The sequence below is a fragment of the Parasteatoda tepidariorum genome, chromosome X1 (genome assembly GCF_043381705.1).
Source record: "Parasteatoda tepidariorum isolate YZ-2023 chromosome X1, CAS_Ptep_4.0, whole genome shotgun sequence".
Taxonomy (NCBI): domain Eukaryota; kingdom Metazoa; phylum Arthropoda; class Arachnida; order Araneae; family Theridiidae; genus Parasteatoda; species Parasteatoda tepidariorum.
The window spans coordinates 66,239,551-66,259,728 of NC_092214.1; the positions used below are offsets into that span (position 1 = coordinate 66,239,551).

General features: G+C 28.5%; 1 protein-coding gene across 5 annotated transcripts in view; it reads right to left on the bottom strand.

The window, feature by feature from the left end:
* Positions 1-20,178, bottom strand: part of LOC107437112 (uncharacterized) — a 130,805-nt gene that overhangs the window by 51,203 nt on the left and 59,424 nt on the right. For all 5 annotated transcript variants that reach the window (XR_011638276.1, XR_011638275.1, XM_071187830.1 and 2 more), the window contains one exon: positions 276-456. Coding sequence is in view for 3 of the 5 variants with exons in the window: in XM_071187830.1 (XP_071043931.1) it covers positions 276-456 (181 nt within the window). In the remaining 2 variants the exon portion in view is untranslated. The remainder of the gene's footprint in view (positions 1-275; positions 457-20,178) is intronic.

Consider the following 20,178-nt stretch of genomic DNA (forward strand, 5'->3'; position numbering starts at 1 on the left):
TAAACAAGATTTTTAAGGGCACTAAATATATATATATTCTGCCAATCAGAAAAGTATCCCGACTCAGTGGTTGGCAAACTCGACAACTTGGTCACCCGCTCTTAGTTCAAATACTAACCTCTCTTAAATCGCAAAATTATCTCAAACAGCACGCAAGACTTAGAATGCTGACTGTTGCAAAGTCAAAACAGTTTGCTCTCCTCCATAACCTAAAAAGTATAATTTCATGCAAAAAAAAAATGTTAAGCCAAATGCATTCGATGGTAAATATTTACCTGATCTAATTTTAATAATTCATCCGGGGTGGAAGACAATTGTCCCAAAATTAAAGAGGGCTTTAAACCAGCTTCTTCACCAAGAGCTTTAACGACAGCTTCGCGATCATAACGGTCCGCGCAAATGCATGAAGCTGGAACTAAGCCATGAAGGCAGTAACTGACAGTTCGCAACATCACCCTAAAATAAAGGAAAGATATATTAAAAAATAATTATTTAAAGGTTAATAATGAATGATTGAGTTTAAAGTTATATATGTGCTAATTGCATGTCATGAATATTTCCAATATTTTTAACTATAAATATTAAACTGTGTAAATCACTTCAATTTACTGATAACTTTTCAAAGAAATACAAACCTTCAATTAAAGCCCTAAAAACTTTTACTTAGAGACATAGGGCGAAAATCGAGGAATTTATCTCTATTTTCTTCATCAACAAATTCAAACTACTTTAGATGGTTACATAAACTTTTTTTCTTCAATGGCAAAACTTGCCCCTGTCCATTTAAATTTTCTTAGGGAACATATTTCAACTAATGTTCATCTATTTTCTTTTATACTTAACGCTCAAGGGTAAAAAGAAACTACTAGTAGTAATAAGAATTTTAAAATGTCGTTGATGAAATTTTTTAAAAACATTTCAAGTAAATTAAATCATTATTATACAAAAATAGCAAGAAAGTTTTACATAATAGTTTAAGCTGTTAAAAATGCAAACAAATAACTTATCTATAATGTAAATACAAAGATCATGACTAAGCTTAAACAAATGTATAGAATGTGTATAAAACGAAGACTACAATAAATGTGTTTACATAGCAAAAATGCTAAAAAAAAAATGATTCCATCTTTCAAATCATAAAGCGCCTTCATAATAATAGTTGCATTTCATCTGAATAAAAAAAGCAATAAAAATCTTGGAAAAATGTCGAAACGTTTTAATTTTGATCAATATGAAAGGTCCATTTTATTCCACATTTATCATAAAATAAAAAGACTTTAACTGTTGCCTTTGAGATGCTTGATTAAGTTGTGTCATGACTATTACAGAGTATCATTATGCACATAGAGAGATCTGAGTGAACGAGTACAGTAAGCCTTCTGCATAAAGAGTACAGTACACATAATGCACACAGTACGCATAACACGTACTTAAAGTTTAAACTTAAAGTACAACTTACAATTTCAGCTGCCTATAAATATTCCTCTACTCTAAGAAAAAAGGTTTGTAACAATAATTTTTTAAGTCGGAATTTAAATTATATTTCATTGTCTGATTGTCATTGTAATGAAGAAGAATTTTCTCAATATATTGATAAAGATTGTGGTCACGTTATTACAGGGAATTTAGAGATTGGAGATCAAGATTTAATTAGTATTTTGAGTAGAGGTTCAAAATTTTAGAACAGGGTTTAAAATGAAAAATGATGATTTTATTTTATCGGCTAAAAGAGATCTTGATTTTTTTTACAGCTAAAATTTCTAGGAAATATCATTGGCCCGTTGATGGTTTTACAGAATGGAAAACAAAAATAGTGGAAGAAGTTAAATACAATTTATTCAATTCCAGGTTTTGTACTTATCCTAGTGGTATCATTATTGATTATGATTTGTTTCAAAAGATTAAAATACATAAAAATAAGTTTATCATTACTGTTGTTGATAAAGCATCTAATAACTTTTGTATTATGTAACCCCCTTGAAGACGTCAGTTTCGGTTGTCACATTTATAAATTTTTTGATTTTTCATTGCTTCTTTTGTTTCAATTCCTTTTGGATTCTCAGCTTCTTACCTCGTTTTTCCACTGGAAGTATTATTATTAATTGCTTTAATTATTTTGAATTCTTTTCATAATACGTACTGTACGCATAATATGTATACGCGTAAAGAGTACATGGCACATAAGAAAGAGTACAGCACACATAATAGAAATTGCATTTGATATGAATAATAAAAACACAGAGAGGATCAATGTGAAAGAGTACAGTACGCATTCTGCATAAAGAATATCGTACGCATAATAACAACTGCATTTGATATGAATAATAAAAACGATAAAAATCTTTGAAAATGTCGAAACATTTTAATCTTGATTAATACGGAAGGGCTATTTATTTCAATACGCATTTATTATAAAATAAAAAGAGTTTAAATATTGCTCTTCGGAATACTTGATAAAGTTAAATTACGATAGTTAGATGATAGGCGATACGGGCGGAAAAGTGTATACGCCTTCTGAGATTACGGTTAGTTTTGCAATAGCAGTAATGGATTATCTACATAAATAAGCAAGCTGATTGTTACGTGCGTTAAATATAAAACATAGCTGTCTCATTTTGTTAATGCTTGAATTTTCATAGTTTTTCCTCTAAATTTCTATAGAATAGTAAAAGTTTAAAATATTTTAAACCTAGAAATCTTGAAGAGTTGAACTTATAAGTTATTTAAACTTTTAAGTTATAAAAAACTTATAAGCTAAAATCCTTGACTAATGGTGTAATACTGCTTGTTTTCATGTAGAGGTCATGTTTAAATCTTGCACAATAGGCAGCACAATTACTTCAACCGAAATGAGAGAATTTGCATGTCTGCCACTTAGGAGTCCCTACTTCTGCTACTTAGGATAAAGATCAAATTTTCACTTAAGGGAAAGGAGCTAAGAAGGACACAAGGCAAATATGGACAGCTTTATTAATTCTGTTACTTGCCTCTTAAAAAGTTTCAGTTAATTTTGGCTCTTTAATATAGCTAATGTTACACTTTCATGTACAGCGACAAAATACTTGATTGTTAAATATCATTTTAAATAAGTGTTTATTGTTTAGTTTGCTTTTATATTTGCGACCTTCGACTAATTTTGTTAATCATTTTAAATAATAAGAGATTTGGTGTTATATATTTAGATTTCAATTTAGATTTTTTTAAAGTAAATAACAATGACTTTAAATGAAAAAGTGGCCCCATGGGACTAGTGTAGATAAATATTGATGGGCTACTGTATACATGTTAATATTAAACTTTTTGTGATAAGAATGTGAATAAAGTACTAAAACATCACTTGGAGAGTATTGATTTGTTAGATTAGATTAGCTTTGTAAAATATTTACCTTTTTTATTGATTAAATTTTATTTTTCTTGTAGACTGATAAATTTAGGAGAACCTAATGTAACTTCCATTTCGTAGAACAAAAAATTTTAATTATCCAGGAAATTTTCATACTTTTACAGCAGTTGCAAAATGTTTACTTTCAAAATTCCATTATTCAAAATTTCTGTAGTTTTGCGATCCATAAATAATAGGGCAAGATTGAGGAACTAATTTTTTATAAACAAGATTTTTAAGGGCACTAAGTACAAATTATTGACTTAACTTTGTGACATTTTTACGTTCTTATCAACAGAGAACAGTTTTGTGAATCGATTGATGTATAGTAAGGTGGGTTTTTGAATTTATGGAATGTTATAAACATTATAAAATTTGATAAGTTTCAACATTTGATTAAGTTTCTGATTTGCAATTTTCCATTTTATTTGCTGTTTTCTTGAAGTTCAATTTCCTACTTTTTTGGTACACTATTTTCAAAATACTTAATGAAGGGAAAGATAATTTTTGTAGTGATTTAATTCGCATGATAAATCAACAATTTGACCTATATTGTAATTGATTTTTATAAAAAAAACTAGTTTTAATCAATAAAACATATTAGAAAAATCTTAACAGGTTTGGCATTAGCTTGTAAACCACCAGATTTAAAAAGATTTTTAATTTTTGTTGTCTAATATTTAGGTATAATTTAAAGAAAAAATTATTAACTTCCAAATGTATCTAAACTGAGAAATGAAACTTAGATGTTTGTAACAAAGTTTACGAATATATGAAAAACCTTCATGAAAATAACTGTTCAATTATGACATAGTTTTAAGTTTTTTAATGAAAAAATATATAGTCTATATTTAAGTTTTTTTTGAATGCTCTTGGTGGAACGAGGCTTTTTTTATACTTTTAAAGTCGAGATGTTAGTACCCTTAAGAAAATATTCACCCAAATTAGTATACATAAAGTTAAATGTAGATTAAAGACCTAAATTTAATTATTTTAAAAAAAATCATAGATTAGTTCAAAAATGATAATATTGATTTGTTCCGCAAATTTATAAAGATTGTCTTCACCAGCCCCCTTTCCCCTCCTAAGATGAAATCGTCATTAACTGAAGCGTAATCTATTGCGGATCGTGACATTTCGGTTCCGCCATTTCTGCCCCATTGCCATTTCGGTTCCGCCATTTCTGTCCAATTGCCATTTCGGTTCCGTTGCCATTTTGATAATTTCCTGATTCAGTCGCGTTACTAATTCGATTCGTGCATTTTGATATAGACATTTCATCCGATTTCCTTTTTTTTAATATTACAATGGTCCATTCCATCATTTGGCCCACCAATGGTCCATCATTTTAAAAAACTATATATATATATANCCCACGGATTTGCCCGAAATGGATTTGTTCATGGAAAAATTATATAAATTAACAAATATATATATATATATATATAGCTTTTAAAATGATTTACTTATTATTTCCAGTGACAGAAAATCAGGAAAATTAAATGGTTATTAAGTATTTAAAAATTATTAAATGTGAAATTAAACGTTCAAACTATTAAGAATATTTAAGAGGGATAGCCCACAATTTTCTAATTAATTAGCGAAAAACTTTGTTAAGTTTCAATGAAAACTATATTTTTTTTGTATTCGATTATTTATGTAATTATGTTTACTCTTATGCCGATCAGGTGACCGAGTGGTTAGGATGCCTCATTGCGGAGCCGATGGTTGCGGGTTCGAATCCAGCTCAGGGTATGGATGTTTCTTTCTCTCTGTGTTTTATGTCCTTTCTCCTTTGTGTGTGATTGTGTGAATGTGACCCGCCCTATAAACGGGTTTGTGGTTGTGTGACGTGGGTGCAATGCTCCACCGCCGTGGCTTCGCCACAGGTGCCCACTGGGTAACGAGAAGAAAGTAGCTGTTCCGGCATTAGAGACCAATGGGACAGTACATCCCAAGTGCCCGCCATTAACAAAAAAAAAAAATTTAACTCTAATGCAATAATGTATTGTGATTGTAAAGTTTGGCAATTAAATAAATAAGGATTTCGGCGCTAACTACCTCCACTTAGTGCAATCCAGTAATTATTTTCAAATAATTCCTACCTTGAAAAAAAAAGAAAATGTTTTAAAAAGGGCTTAATGTAATCTGTCAAAAATTAATAAGATAGAAATAAGGATCATTACAAGAAATATTTTTTTACATCGGGTAAAAAATTTTAAATTTCAGTATCTAAAAGAGAAAAACATAAATTTTTTACGGGATCGAAACTGGAATTAGACCGAAATGACTGGACGAAATGGCGGGATCGAAACTGGAAATGGACCGAAATGACTGAGTGAAACGACGGGACCAAAACCCCTAGACCAAAATGTTTTGCATCAAATATAATGTCTAGCAATTAAATTGTCCCAAATATGCCAAATTACAAAATATACAAAGCAACAAATTCTATATAATTATTTGAAGAATCAAATTAAAAAACGTTCCCATTTGTTCGACTGATTTGTATTTTTAACTTTTAAAATATGGTGGATTATCCCAAGATGGAAAATTAGTTCGAATCTTTAGATTTTAGTTTGCTATTGATTTCTTTCCTACATAATAAAACTATACTTGAGGACCTCAAATATTTTTGGAATTGATTATAAAGCTCATTTACCTAATGTCGATTTCGTTCAAATATAGCTTGTATTAGTTATTTATTATTTTCTATAATTTAATTCAAACATGATAGAAAATTTTTTGATTAGAAAATATAAAAAGTATCTCCGTCATGTTGAATTGCGTAATTTTATATGTCAAATCTCAAAATTGAAAACTGAATTAATTGAAAATAGGTTGATATAATTTTAGCTGATATGTATCAACTTAAACAATTGTAAAGTTTAAATAAAAATAACAAAATTTAAGAAAAAAAATCAAAATTTTTCGAATGGATAATAAGGTAAGCCTTTTCCAATGCTAATCAGAATTAACTGAAAGTAATAAATCTAGTCAAATAAAAGATACTCTAGACCAAAAACATAAAAAGCGATTATTGGATTGATAGTTAATTTGATCAAGAATAAATGTACCGTCCGCAAAAAATAATTAAATAAATGGAGCAACTTAATAACTATAGATTTAATGATTTTCGTTCTAGCATGCTATCTTAATATTCCAAGGGCTTAACTTTAAATGCGGTAATTAGTTTGTGCAAACGATATTTTAAGTTAAGAAATCAGCAAAAAAAATCACTTCGTATTTTTTTTTAAGAATTTCGATTAATGACTCATAATATATGAGGGGGAGGGAGTGCAATCAGGAAATTATGGTCACAATCATTTAGTTTGGAGAGCGGTCTGTAGTTTGAACCCTTTAATATAAATTTCAGTTTTTGTTTGTTTTGCTATACTGTAAAAAATTCCGGTAAAAAGTACTGGCACAGAGGGTGCTGGTACTTTTTACCATAAAATCCATTTTGGCTAAAAATGGTACGGAACAAAAAATCTGATATACCGCATTTTTCATAGTAATACTTTCCGTAAAATCACTAAATCACTCCAATTAAATAAATATTTAGGCAAAAAATTACTGTATAATATTAAAATAAATAAAAAAAAAAATATTATAAAAATACGGCACCCGAAGAGCCGGTACTACTTTGTAGCGTAATTTGATCCGAAATTTCTTGCTGTGCGTAGTCCTGAAAATATTCAATTTTTTGCATAGAATTGTGAAATTTGGATAAAATTTTGGATAAAATTAATTGCTTTTTGGATACAATTATGAAAATTTTTTCCATGCAAAATTTTTTTTATCTGTATTTATTTGTTATTTGCTGCTATCTAATTCAAGATTCGTAAAAAAAGACTTTTCAATTGTAAAGTATGCAAACTTTCAGAGACTTTTAAACTCAGTAACTTTAATTGACAAAGTACGAAATTTGAAAGATATCGATTAAATAATTTCTGTATAATAATTTTTCAAAAAGTTTTATTTTGCGTTCATATTTTGTGTTTTCGTTCATATATTGTAATTTGTCTCCAATAATAATAGTGTTAAAATGGTGTACAGATTTGTGCATCATACAGCTTAAAATTTTTTGGTCCCTTATTAAATTAAATAGTAATAAAAAAATAAAAATACAGTAAGTAACTATAAATCATCATCATTGGAAAAATGAGTTTCATAATTGTATAATTGTTGTCTAAATGGTTTTGATTTGTTTAAGTAATTCCAGGTGAAATGGGAAAAAAAGAAAATTAATATTAATTGGCTCAAACATTTAACGGTCCTTCTGATTAAACAAATGATTACCAGTCTTGATTGCAAATCCAGTCTTGATTACAAATGATTACAACATATTTTCCAGATTGCAGCAACCCTCATATTTTGAGGATCATGTCGAAGAAAATACATGATTATTCAGAGAAATTATGTTTTTTTGCCTTATTTTTTGACCTAAATTTCATTAGCACAGAATAATTAGCGTATTTAAGGTTTTTCCCGCCAAAACAATTAAGATTGCATGCTAGTAAGAAAAAATCCGATCATTAGATTGAAAGTTACTAAAGTGCTTCATTTTTCATTTCACACTGTGAATAAGAATGTTATATCTAAAAGACAAGTAATATATTTTCAATTGTTAAATAACCATCGATTTAAAGTAAAAAATTTTAGAAAATTAAAACGTATAAATTGCAAAAGGTTACATTAAATACATTTTGCAGAAAACGATCAAATAATTTCTGTATAATAAATTTTCAAAAAGTTATATTTAAAATTCATATTCTGTATTTTCGTTCATATATTGTAATTCATCACGTAATATAATTCTGTTTCAAATGGAGCAAAAATTTGCTTACCATCCAGCTTGAAACTTTTTGGTCCCTTATTAAATTAAATAATAAAAAAAAGCAATAAGTGACCATAAATCATCATTATTGAAAAAACAAGTTTCGTAATTGTAATATGAAAATATGTGTAAAAATCTGAATATTGTTTCAGGTAAAGGAAAGTAGCTATTTAATTTAGCAAGTTGATTGATACCGCTAAAGTAGAAAGTAATTTACTTTCATCTTACACCTGGAAAAAGTTTATCACCAATGATCACGTTGCTTTTGTTATAATTATTTTACACTTTTAATGAATTTAATGCGGATTGATAGACAAAATCCTTAGGAAGAAAGCTGCGAACAAAGTGAATGCATTCAATAAGCTGTGAAAGAAAAATTATGCTGAAAAAGCTAACACACTGAGCAAAAAAGTATGGCCAAAACTACCGGAAATTACTAGGTAAATTTCAGAATTACCAAGTTTATGGTTTCATGGGAACATCTAAAAAAAGGGTATTCTTCACTGAAGCGCTTTGGTAATGATTTTGGTAAAATTAACAATAAAATAGGGAATTATTATATGTTGTAAGATTTGGTAAATATGGTAAAATTTGATAATTTTATCATGAGGGAGCCTGAAGTATGGCATGAAAACAATCTATATGATTAAATTTTCTTTTGAGCTTTGTAATTTTACTAAATGTGTGGTAATAAAAACTATAATTTTCAAAACCAGAATTTAAGGTAAACCGTTACCATATGAGCAGAAACCGTTACCATATGAATGGTTTAAATACCGTATATTTTGTATTTATTACCAGAGTTATGTTTTTTTTTTAAAACCCGAAATGTTGTTACCATACAGTAAAGTAATTTTATCTGAATTTTTTTTCTCCATGCAGTAAACAGAAAATAATAATCAATAGATTCTGGTGTCATCAATTTTATATTCAGTTAACCTACACAGTAAAGTAGTTACTTTAAGAAATTTGAAAGAACTATAAGAAGTAGTAATAAGAAAAAACTGAAATAATGAAATGAAACATTGGGCATTCTTTGTTACAATTAATCATACTTAACTTAAACTACTAACCAAAGTACAAGCAACTTATAAAAGTAACTAAGTATCAATAAGTAAAGGTACGCTTAAAAAAACGTACCACTTCTGAGTGTATTTTATTAGCTTGCTTATAATAATTTTTTACTAAAAGTAACATTTCTGAATACTTTGAATGCCTAATGCATTAACATAATATCCGTAATCACTGAATCATCTTTAGAAAATCGTCAAAATAATAGAAAATTGTATTTATATTAACTTAAAAATAGCTCGTCTTTTTATAGCGAATCAAGGAAAAAATAGTTATTCTAGGCCTTCTGATTATTTTGAATTAAAACATTTATTTTAAATCAGACTTTTAAAAGAGTGGGTTTACTCTAAAGTTCACTGGCTCTTAAAATATAAAATTCGATAAATGTTACAATCAAGGTTTGTTTATTATTTCAAAGTTTTTCAATAGTAAATTGAAAAATCACTTGTCATTAAATCTAAATCCGACGCATTTCCTAAATTCAATTCATTACAGAAATTTCAAGGAACTTTCAGATAGAAATTTAAAGAGGTGCACCACCTCTTTACACTCATTTTTCATTAAACTGTAACAACTGAATTCAGTGTGAAACTAGAGGGATTTCCAGAGAATATGGTTGAATTTGAGGTACAGATTGAGTTTTGTATTATTAGATTGCCTCATTTGAAATTTTTAATACCGCTTTCTTTACAAATGATTCATTACATTTCGATAGTGTTTTAATTTTTTTCCTCCTTTAATATTAATTTTCGCTCCCTTATGTGAATACTTTCTAGGTTTCAATTTTGACAAAGATTCTAAATATACATATTAAGGGCAGTATGTATTATTCAGCTAAATTAATATTTCTCTAGAAATTGACTTGAAAAAATAAGCTTAAATTATTATGAAATAACCATTAAATATAATACTTTTAACAGTTTATATTATAATATCACAAATTATTATGATACTGCAAGTTATTAAGAAACTAATCTTAATAAATAGATAAAACTTCTTGAATTATCAATGTGAAGAAAACGTAATGAAAATAGCATTCCGATTGCTTTTTATTCAAAAATTTAAAATTAAGTTTTAACACGACTTTTAAAAGAGTAGATAAAAATTCACTTATACTTGCTCTTAAAATTTTGATAAATGTTACGACCAAAGAAAATACCTTACCCACTATGTCCTGACATGTGCTTCATCTTTAGAAAAATCATTAATATAACAGAAAATTGTACTTTAATTAACTTAAAAATAGCTCGCCTTTATTTAGTGAATTGAAGAAAAAATAGTTAGCCATGGCCTTCTCATTACTTTTTATTCAAAAATTAAGAATTAATTTTAAATGAGACTTTTAAAGGAGTGGGATTTTACTTGCTCCTAAAATACAGGATTCGATAAATGTTACGATAAAAGTTCCCTTTCTGTCTTTTTAGTAGTAAATTGAGAAATCATTTGTCATTAAACCTAAATCCAATGCTCTTTTTAAATTCAATTTATTCAAAAACTTTCGGAGAGAAATTCGAAGAGGCTTTCCACCTCCTTCTACTCCTTTTTCATTAAATAGTAAGAACCGAACAATGTGCCTCTTCAAACGTATCTCGAATAAAGGTTGCTATACGACGCCTACACTTTTCCTCTTTCCTAAAAAGCCAGAATTAATACAATCCAAACCTCCCACCTATTATAAGGATGCGCATCATCGAATGCAAATAAGCTCACATTCATGATTTCGCTTTCGACATCAGTCACATGGGGGTTACTAGTTGCGTGGGAGACATCGTAGTAGGGATCTTAAAATAGATGCTTTGGGGGTGGAGCAGGGGTTGAATGCTGGGGATTGTTTCTCTTGTTTTCCTTCTACACATTCCTCTTCGTGTCCCAGGAATATAAAAATCGATAATCTCTGTCGTCGAAGTGAAACATTCCTGACAGAAGTTATATCACACACGAATGCTTTTAAAAGACCATGTATTTAAATATTGTATGTACAAGGTCTGATTGTTTAGGTTCTGAAAATAAAATTTTTCAATCTGCTTATTTGATTTAAAAATATAATCAATTGGATTCAGTGAACATTTAATTAGTGGTTTCTCTTGTTGTAAGTTGTGGGAAGTATCGTTTTAAAATGAACATTGGAAATTTTTTACGAGTTGGAATATTTGTATCTGGGACATTTCTATGAGATTTAAATTAAGAGAAATTATTTTATTTTATTACATGGATTTTTTGGACTATGAAACAAAGTTCCTATACAGTTAATTTGTTTATCTGATTTATAATATTAAATGAATTTAATAAAAGTTCGATAAACATTCAAGCGGTATTTTTTTGTGAGTGTGTGTGTTTGAAGTATATTTTTACAATTAGTTAAGAAAATTTTTATGAGTTGGAATATTTGTGATATTTGTGTCTGGAAACTTGGTATAATATTTCAATTAAAAGAAATTCTTCTAGTTCATAACAAAAATTTCGTAATTATAAGAGACTGGTCGTCGTAATTATAAGAAACTGTTACATTCCAATTGTGAGAGGTAATATGAATCATGTTCATAACTAGTTCATAACATATTTATGACTAGTTCATATCATATTATTTCAATATGCTTTAAAAACATATTCAAAGCTGGAGGGGTATAAACTAGTCATGCTGAAATTCGACCTTATAAAAAAAATTTTTTATAAAAATGTTATTTGTTACAAATGCAAAAATGTATTTTTTAAATTTTTTTTTAATAAATACCAACATTAATTGGCATATAACAATAGATTGAGATATTATTGATTAGTAAAAAAGTAATTAATTACGTTAAAGATGAAATATAATTATATAATTCATCTCAAACTTATATTTAAAACTTATTTTAAGCAGGTATAAGTTTATCTTAGCTTTCAAATTTATTTCTTCTCAGAGACCCAGAGGGTGGCTTTTTTTAAATTACTGGATTAAATAAAAATTTTTTTTCTATGAAACGATCTTAAGTTCCTTCAAACTTAGTTTTGATGTTTGAGATGACTGTATTAAAACAATTTTAAAATCTTACGATTTATCTGTTAAATTTGATTTAAAATCTTTAGATATAGCTCCAATTTATGCGGAATGTTCCACATGAATAACAGTTAACATGGAACAAAAACATTCTCGAATTCTATAACATTATTAATAAGAAAGGAGAGGAATAAGCATAAAAACCAATTTTATTGCCTGATGAAACTTGGATAAGTTATTAATAATTGGTTTCAATTGCTCTATGTTACTTCCAGCAATCAAACATATTTTGATACTTTCGATAAGGTGTTCAAAAACTTTGAAAAGGTCAAGCATTTTGAGAAATAGTCATCAGATTAAAATTATGAAAATTTACGTGTTCTCAAAAGACTTAACTTAATATCATTGACTCCCTAACCTAGGTCTGGATGGAGAAACTTCAAAATCTTAAATATGGATAAAAAAAATTTTTTTAGTTCATAATTCTGAGGAAAAGTATCCATATTTAATCTACACACTATTGCATTTTAGTTCAAGTATGCAGTTAAAGTTATGAAATGAAAATAATGGGGTACAGATTGTTTAAATTAAAGATATTTTGAGAAATACGAGTTTGAATGAAAATTAAAGATAGTGGAGTTTGATATTTTCTTCCCCTATCTAATACCAACTAATTAAACCCTCCCCTCCTGCACGAAGAAAGGAAATCTAGTAAAATTACCATTCCAAATGGTAACAACATTTCTGGTAAAAAAAAACAATATTTTTGGTTATAAAAACCAAAATGTACGGTATTTAAACCATTCATTCGGCCATTTTTTCCATTCATATGGTAATGGCTTACCAGAAGTTCTGGTTTTCAAAATTATATTTCTTATTATTTCTAAAAAATGCAAAATTGAAAAGTAAATTTAACCGAATGAAATGATTTTTATATCATGCCTTATCAAGTTTAACGACATTTTTCAAATTTTATCACATATTATAAAACCATATTTTATTATTAATTTTACCAAGATCAGTATCAAAGTATTTCAGTAAAAACTAAGCCTTTTGGTGATCCCATACAGACAGAAACACGGTAAATGTTATAGTATTCTGGTAGTTCTGAGCATACTTTTTTTTCTCAGTGCATAATAGGAACAAAATCAACCTTTTTATCGCTAAAAAAATTGCTGCAGAATATATTTAATTGGAATTCTAAAAAAGTGGTAGCTCCATTACATGTTTTAATACTTATACGAACATAAATGTTTTAGAATAGAGAAACAAAAAACAAAATTCGAAAACTTTTACACATATTTTAATACAACAATAAAGTTCTGTCAAAGTTTATTTGTGTTAATATGAAAAAAGGGGTGTTTTCTTTAATTCATTTGCTAATAAGTTACACCTAACCACACCCTTAGTTGAATGACTTCGGAACAAATATTTATGGAACAAAAAGTATTTACAAGAAAATTAAAGAAATGCTAAGAATATGCTATTAAGGGTTTTTAGCAGATTGATTTTAAGATGCTTGATTATCAAAGTATTGAGTGTTTTATACTCTAAGTTACAATTTTAATTACGGAATAATTATAATACGGAAAACTGCTTCTGAAAAGTTACGAAATTAGTTTCTAATAAATCTATTCAGATGATTCTCAGTTTATAGCTCATAAATTAATATCGTTCGGTAAAAATTAGTAGGGTAAAATAGTACGGTAAAAATTTTATATTAATACGGAGCAGTGAATGATAACATGATCGATAGCATTGGTTAACAAACTTTTTTCTTAATTTTCCGTTGCAGGCATTAGATTTTTTAATAGATCTTAGATGTTTTCTAATAGTTAATTTCAAATCTGCAATCAATTTTTCTCTCACAGCTAAATATTTTTTTAAATAACATTTTTTTTCGAAATGTGCAAATTAAAAACGTCATATATTAAAGGGGGACGTGTAAATGTTTGTGACAAGCTTCTAAGAGAGTTAGGATTAAAATTGCATTGCCCGGAAAAGTCATCATCGCCATTAGGTGTGAATCCTTATTATGAACTGTTTCTTCATGTTCATCTAAACAGCTCATAATTGGAAAGCGCCCCTAGTTGCGTACAACGACATTTCAGGGCATGGGTTACTAAGCAATTTTAATCCTGATGATGTTACAAGCATAATTTTCTTAAATTGTAAGAAAAATCGAAATGCATGCTAATTTTTCACTTTAATTCTAGTATTTCCAAATTTCCCATAGAGTGTTCCAGTTTTTTTGTCCCCATATGTGTACCAGATTTCCCCTTACGGGGAATTGGGGTGAGACCAGATGATTTGACTTTTACTAAAAAAATCATTTATAAAAAAGGAGTATATCTATGACTTTTTAGGAATGGTATATTATACACGACAAAATAATGAATATTTTGATTAAATATTGCAGTTTCTAAGTCGAACAATTTAACTCCAACAGTCATTCCAATCTTATTTACCTGATCTGACATCTGACCCCACTTTCACCTATATTATTTGAACGAGTCACGAGAAACTTGCTGAAAGAAATTAATAGCATAGCAAAAAATGGTTAAGAAGACTTGAAACTTTAACATCCTTTTTCAAATCAATATTAAACTATTATACCGTTATTTTTAAACTATGGCTTAATCTTAACTATCCCTATCAGTCTTAAGTATTAATTAAAATTTAATAACGAATTTTAGTAATTTATTCTGTAAATCCAAGCGATTCTTCTTTCGTTTATTACTAATTTAATTTAGGTTTGTTTCAGTACAAATCAACGATGCCATAACAACCATCCTTCTTAGCCTATATTTTATCTTACGTAGCAACATATGAAATCAACACGATAGCTAAGTCGGGGTAATTATTGATATGTCAACAGCAAATGCATTTTTTTTTTATAAAAACACGTAAAATATCCAAGAAATATTAAACTTTTACTCAGAAATACTTAAAAATGCTTCCGAATTTAATTATGACAATAGTTTTCAACGAGCTGTAACTAAGAAAAATGTAGTTTCGTACCCCAAAATGAAAATAGACCGAGGCACGTAAAAAAAATCCGTTATTTGCATGTTATAAGCAATTATGTTAGAATATCTATCTATCTGTCTTATATATATATATANGATTTTCGGTGATGAGTAAGGTTACAAGACTGTGCCTTTTTACCCCAATCTGTGTTTGTATAAAACGTAGGAACGCTAGTTTTTGCGTGTCCTTTTCATCATGTTGTGATCCTCATAAGTTGTTCCGGAATTGTCAGAAGTCTTGTCCACCCCCTCCCTTGTGGAGTGCGGATGTGAACTGTTATAACCACCAACCTACCTTTAAATAAACTTATTGATAAAGTATTACGCCTGACGACTGCATTATTAAAGATGAATACAACAATGATAACAGGGATGTAGCCCTGTTATTATAAGTCGACAGGATAGTTGCTTTCGAAGGAAACCTTCGCATTTCTATTTCTCATCCCATCACCCACCGGGGGAAAACATTGCTTTATCGGCAGTGAAAAAAAGTTGAAGGAAGGATGAAATCACACCCCGTGTTTTCAACTACCCGTACCTTCGTCACTGCTGGAATGCTGATGTTGGCTGGAGTTCGTCACATCCCTCTCTGAAACCATTTGATGTGTGTCCCATCCATAGAAATGACAGATGACCCCACAGTTACTAGTGCTCAAGTTGTGAAAACAAAAGTGAATGTGCACGTATTGAAAGGCTTGTAGCAATTTTGCTTCTTTATTAAAAGTTCCTTTCATGAGAAAATGATTTTTTTCTCCTTCTCTTCACAAAAATGAAGGTCGAAGTGTTGTTGGCAAATAGAAAAGTGCTGACGAAAGTAAAGGAGAGTATACTGTAAATATGTGCTTTTTTTTCTTCCCCTCTCATTATTTTTCTTTCTCAATCTTATGATTAAATATTTTATATAGTGAACTGAAATTGTTATTATGAAATTTAATCAATAGTATCTGGTTTATTGGAGTGCATTTCATGTATTTATATTGCTTTTTTTAAATTATGATATATTTTTTTCTTCTCTTCAACGAAATTGATGAGGGTCGACGTTGGAGAATAGGTTGTTCATATTTTATTGAAATTAGATTTGAGCCCTGCTCTAAACTTTTTATTATGAATAATTCAATAGTATATTATTAATGATTAGATTGCATTTCAAGTGTTTATATATTTTTTTTTAAATTATGATATAATATTGTTTTTATAGTGCATTTAAAATGCTGTTAAAGGAAATAAATGTGATTCAAACGTCAATTAAATTAGTGGCGGCAAACAAAATTAAGTTATTATTTAAACTTTTGTTTCCCAATGATTTTTCTAGATTAAACCGCAATAAAATTCTAAATTTTTCAGAATTTTCTTTTGAACCTAACGATGAGGAGCTTTCAAACAAACTTAAAGAAATTTGTAATACTTTCAATTTTTCGGAATTAGTTAAAATTACAGACATTCTAAGTATTTCCAGTGAGGGAAATACAAACGAAATTGCAAAACATATTTTAACTTGTCCATGTGATTTTGATCTTTTAAAAAATTCTATAGTAATGGAAAATCCCTCTGAAGATGAGGATGAAACTAATCAGTTTCAATGTAAACAAACTCAAACTGATTTTGAATCACATTTACCAATTAAAACTTGTGTAAGTCAATTTGCACAAGTTAGTTTAAATACTAAAATATATGTTGATAAAGAAATACAAACTCTTGTTTATACTGATAAAGATATGGCATCCTATAGTCAAAATTCTAATAATGATGTACATAATAGAGAATCGGAAACAAAATTAATAGAAAATTTTTCGGATATTGAAGCAGTTACCCCTATGTTTAATGGAAATCGGCATGAAAATATTAATTATTGGTTTGAAAATTTTGAAACTCATGCTAATTTATTTAAATTGTCTGATATGCGAAAATTTTTATTTGCAAAAAGATGTTTGAAGGGTAATGCATTAACTTTAATTAGAAGTGAAACTCAGTTAAATTCATATGAAAAATTAAAAAATCTTTCGCTTGAAGAATTTGGACTTAGTTGCAATAGTGCAGAACTACATGCAATGTTGCAAAAAAGAAAGCAAAGGTATAACGAAACTCTTCAAGAATATTTCCTAAAAATGAAAGAAATTGCAATTCAAAGTGATATTGATGACTTAGCTCTAATCACTTACATAATTCATGGAATACCAGACCAAACAAATAATAAATCAATTCTTTATGGAGCCAATAATCTTTTTGAATTTAAACAAAAGCTTAAAATTTATGAAAAAATTAAAAGTGACTTAGATAAAAATAAATTTCAAAATAATAAGGGACCATTTACGAAGAAAATGGAAAACCCAAAATATGACATTAAGTGCTTTAAATGTAATGCACCAGGACATAAAGCTCCGGTTTGTCCTAAAAATAAAAGTGTATCCCCGAATGTGACAAAACCCAAAGTACATCATACAACGCAGGAGATCCCAATAAATCAGTGTAAATACTGTTCGAAGAAAGGACTTTTGAATCAATTTCACATGGGCTCCTCGTGTGTAAACAACCCTAATAATGAGGTTGAAGTGAACGTTCAAAATATGACAATTAATCAATAGCAATTACTAATATCCGGATATAAAGTTGAAAATAAATACCTAAATGGATATAAAGTAGAAAATAAGTACCAAAAAGGGCGTCCAAAACAAAATAAAAGTAAAAATGTAAACAAAGAGATATTATTGAATGCTAATACCGGGTCAACATTAATATAATACCAAAAGATTTGGTGTTGAAATTAAATATTCCGATTAAAAAATGTGAGGAATTAAACGTTATCCAAACGTAAGGACAATTAACACTTAACAAAATTTGTGAGTTTCTCCTTAAGATAGGCGAAATTGTTAACTCCGCTAAGTTTTTTATAATTGATACTGATTTACCATATGCTTTATTAGAGTTACAGACTTGCAAAGATTTCTGTTTGTTTATTGACTGTGTCGGGACAGTTGTTACTCAATTTGGTAAGAGATTGATCACCTCTGCTAATTCTAATAGTGACAACTTATCTTTGCACATTAGACAGCAAAATTCTCAAAATGTTAAGGTCAAAAATGTTGAAAAAATAAAAGTTAAAGATGTTTCGATAAAAGTAAACATTGAAAAAAATAATGTAAAGAGTAACAAAAATAAAAGGAAAAGGAAAAATAGGAAAAAGAACGAATGTCCACAAATTTCAAATGATTCGAAGATAGATCTAGGTAATGGGTGCACACATTATCAGGATAATATCGACGAAAAAATAAAAAATGAGAAAAAAATAGGAAATGTGGACTTAAAAGAAATTTTAGAAGGCTGTGATGATATTTTTGCAAAATATAAACATGATGTGGGAGAAATCAGAATCGAACCACAGAGAGTCAGGTTAACCTCAGATTTGCCTATATCCCTAAGGCCTGACAAAATATCCCCAAAACAACAACAGGAAATTGATTTACAAATAAAAGAATTGTTAAAAAATAACATTATAAAAGAAAGTTCATCCCTTTATGCTGCCCCTGTCACTTTAGTTTTTAAAAAAGATGAAAATAAAAAAAGTCGTTTATGTGTTGACTTTAGGAAATTAAACCAAATTACAAAAACAGATTCTGAACCTTTACCTTTAATACAGTCTTTAATTGAAAAGTTATCTTATAGTAGTTATTATTCTAAAATAGATTTATCACAGGGATATCATCATGTTCGTATTCATCCTGATGACACTGAGAAATTAGCATTCGCTACTCACAATGGTCTATTTGAATACTTAAGATTACCTTTTGGCTGGAAGAATGCCCCGAGCATATTTCAACGTACAATTCGTAGAATTTTAAATAAACATAAAATTAAATTTGCTGCAAGCTATTTCGAGGACATCATTATATTTTCTAATTCTTATGATGAACATTTAACCCACCTTAAAAAGATTTTTGATATTTGCAAGCAAGAAAACTTGAAATTAAAACTTTCAAAATGTTCATTTTTGCAAAAACAAGTAGAATTTTTAGGATATGAAATAAGTAATGGGATTGTATCACCAGATAACCATAATATCGAAGTGATTAAGAAATTAATGTCATTATTGTTAAGTAAGATGGTCATTATTGTTAAGTATGTATGAATATGAAATTAAATACACAAAAGGTTCTACTAATTTTGAAGCAGATTGGCTTTCGAGAGATGCAACACATTCACTTGTCAAAATTAATTGTAACAATAATAATGTTCATGTTTCACATTTGTTAAAATTGGATGAAATTGTTGAAGCTCAAAGGAAAGATAACTTACAAGGTAATTTTGTTGATATCAATAATGTTTTATGTGTACGTAAGAAAAATTTTACTAAAATAGTTGTTCCATTTTCGTTGAGATTAAAAATTCTGCAAATTGCTCATGATAAATTTAATCATCCAGGAGTGCAAAAAATGATAAACTTGATAACCCCTGTTTATTATTGGAATAACATAACTTCAGATATAGCAAAATTTTGTAGACATTGTCATACGTGCCAATTAAATAAAAAACCGCGACAAAAAAGATTTGGATTATTACAATCCTTACCCCCTGTTAATCAGTCTTTTGACTTACTAGCAATAGATAGTGTTGGTGGATTGAATTACTATAATTCAACAAAAAAATATTTAACTTTAATTATTGACCACCTTACACGCTACATTTGGGCTTTTGCATCAAAATCCATTAGCTCAGAAACTTATACAAATTTTTTGCATCAAATTTTTCAAAATCAAATCCCTAAATCCTTGTTAAGTGATCGAAACGCTGCTTTTACTTCTTCTCATTTTAAAAAGTTTTTGAAACATAATAAAATTCAACAATTATTGACAACTGCACATCATCCGCAGTCTAATGGCAAGGT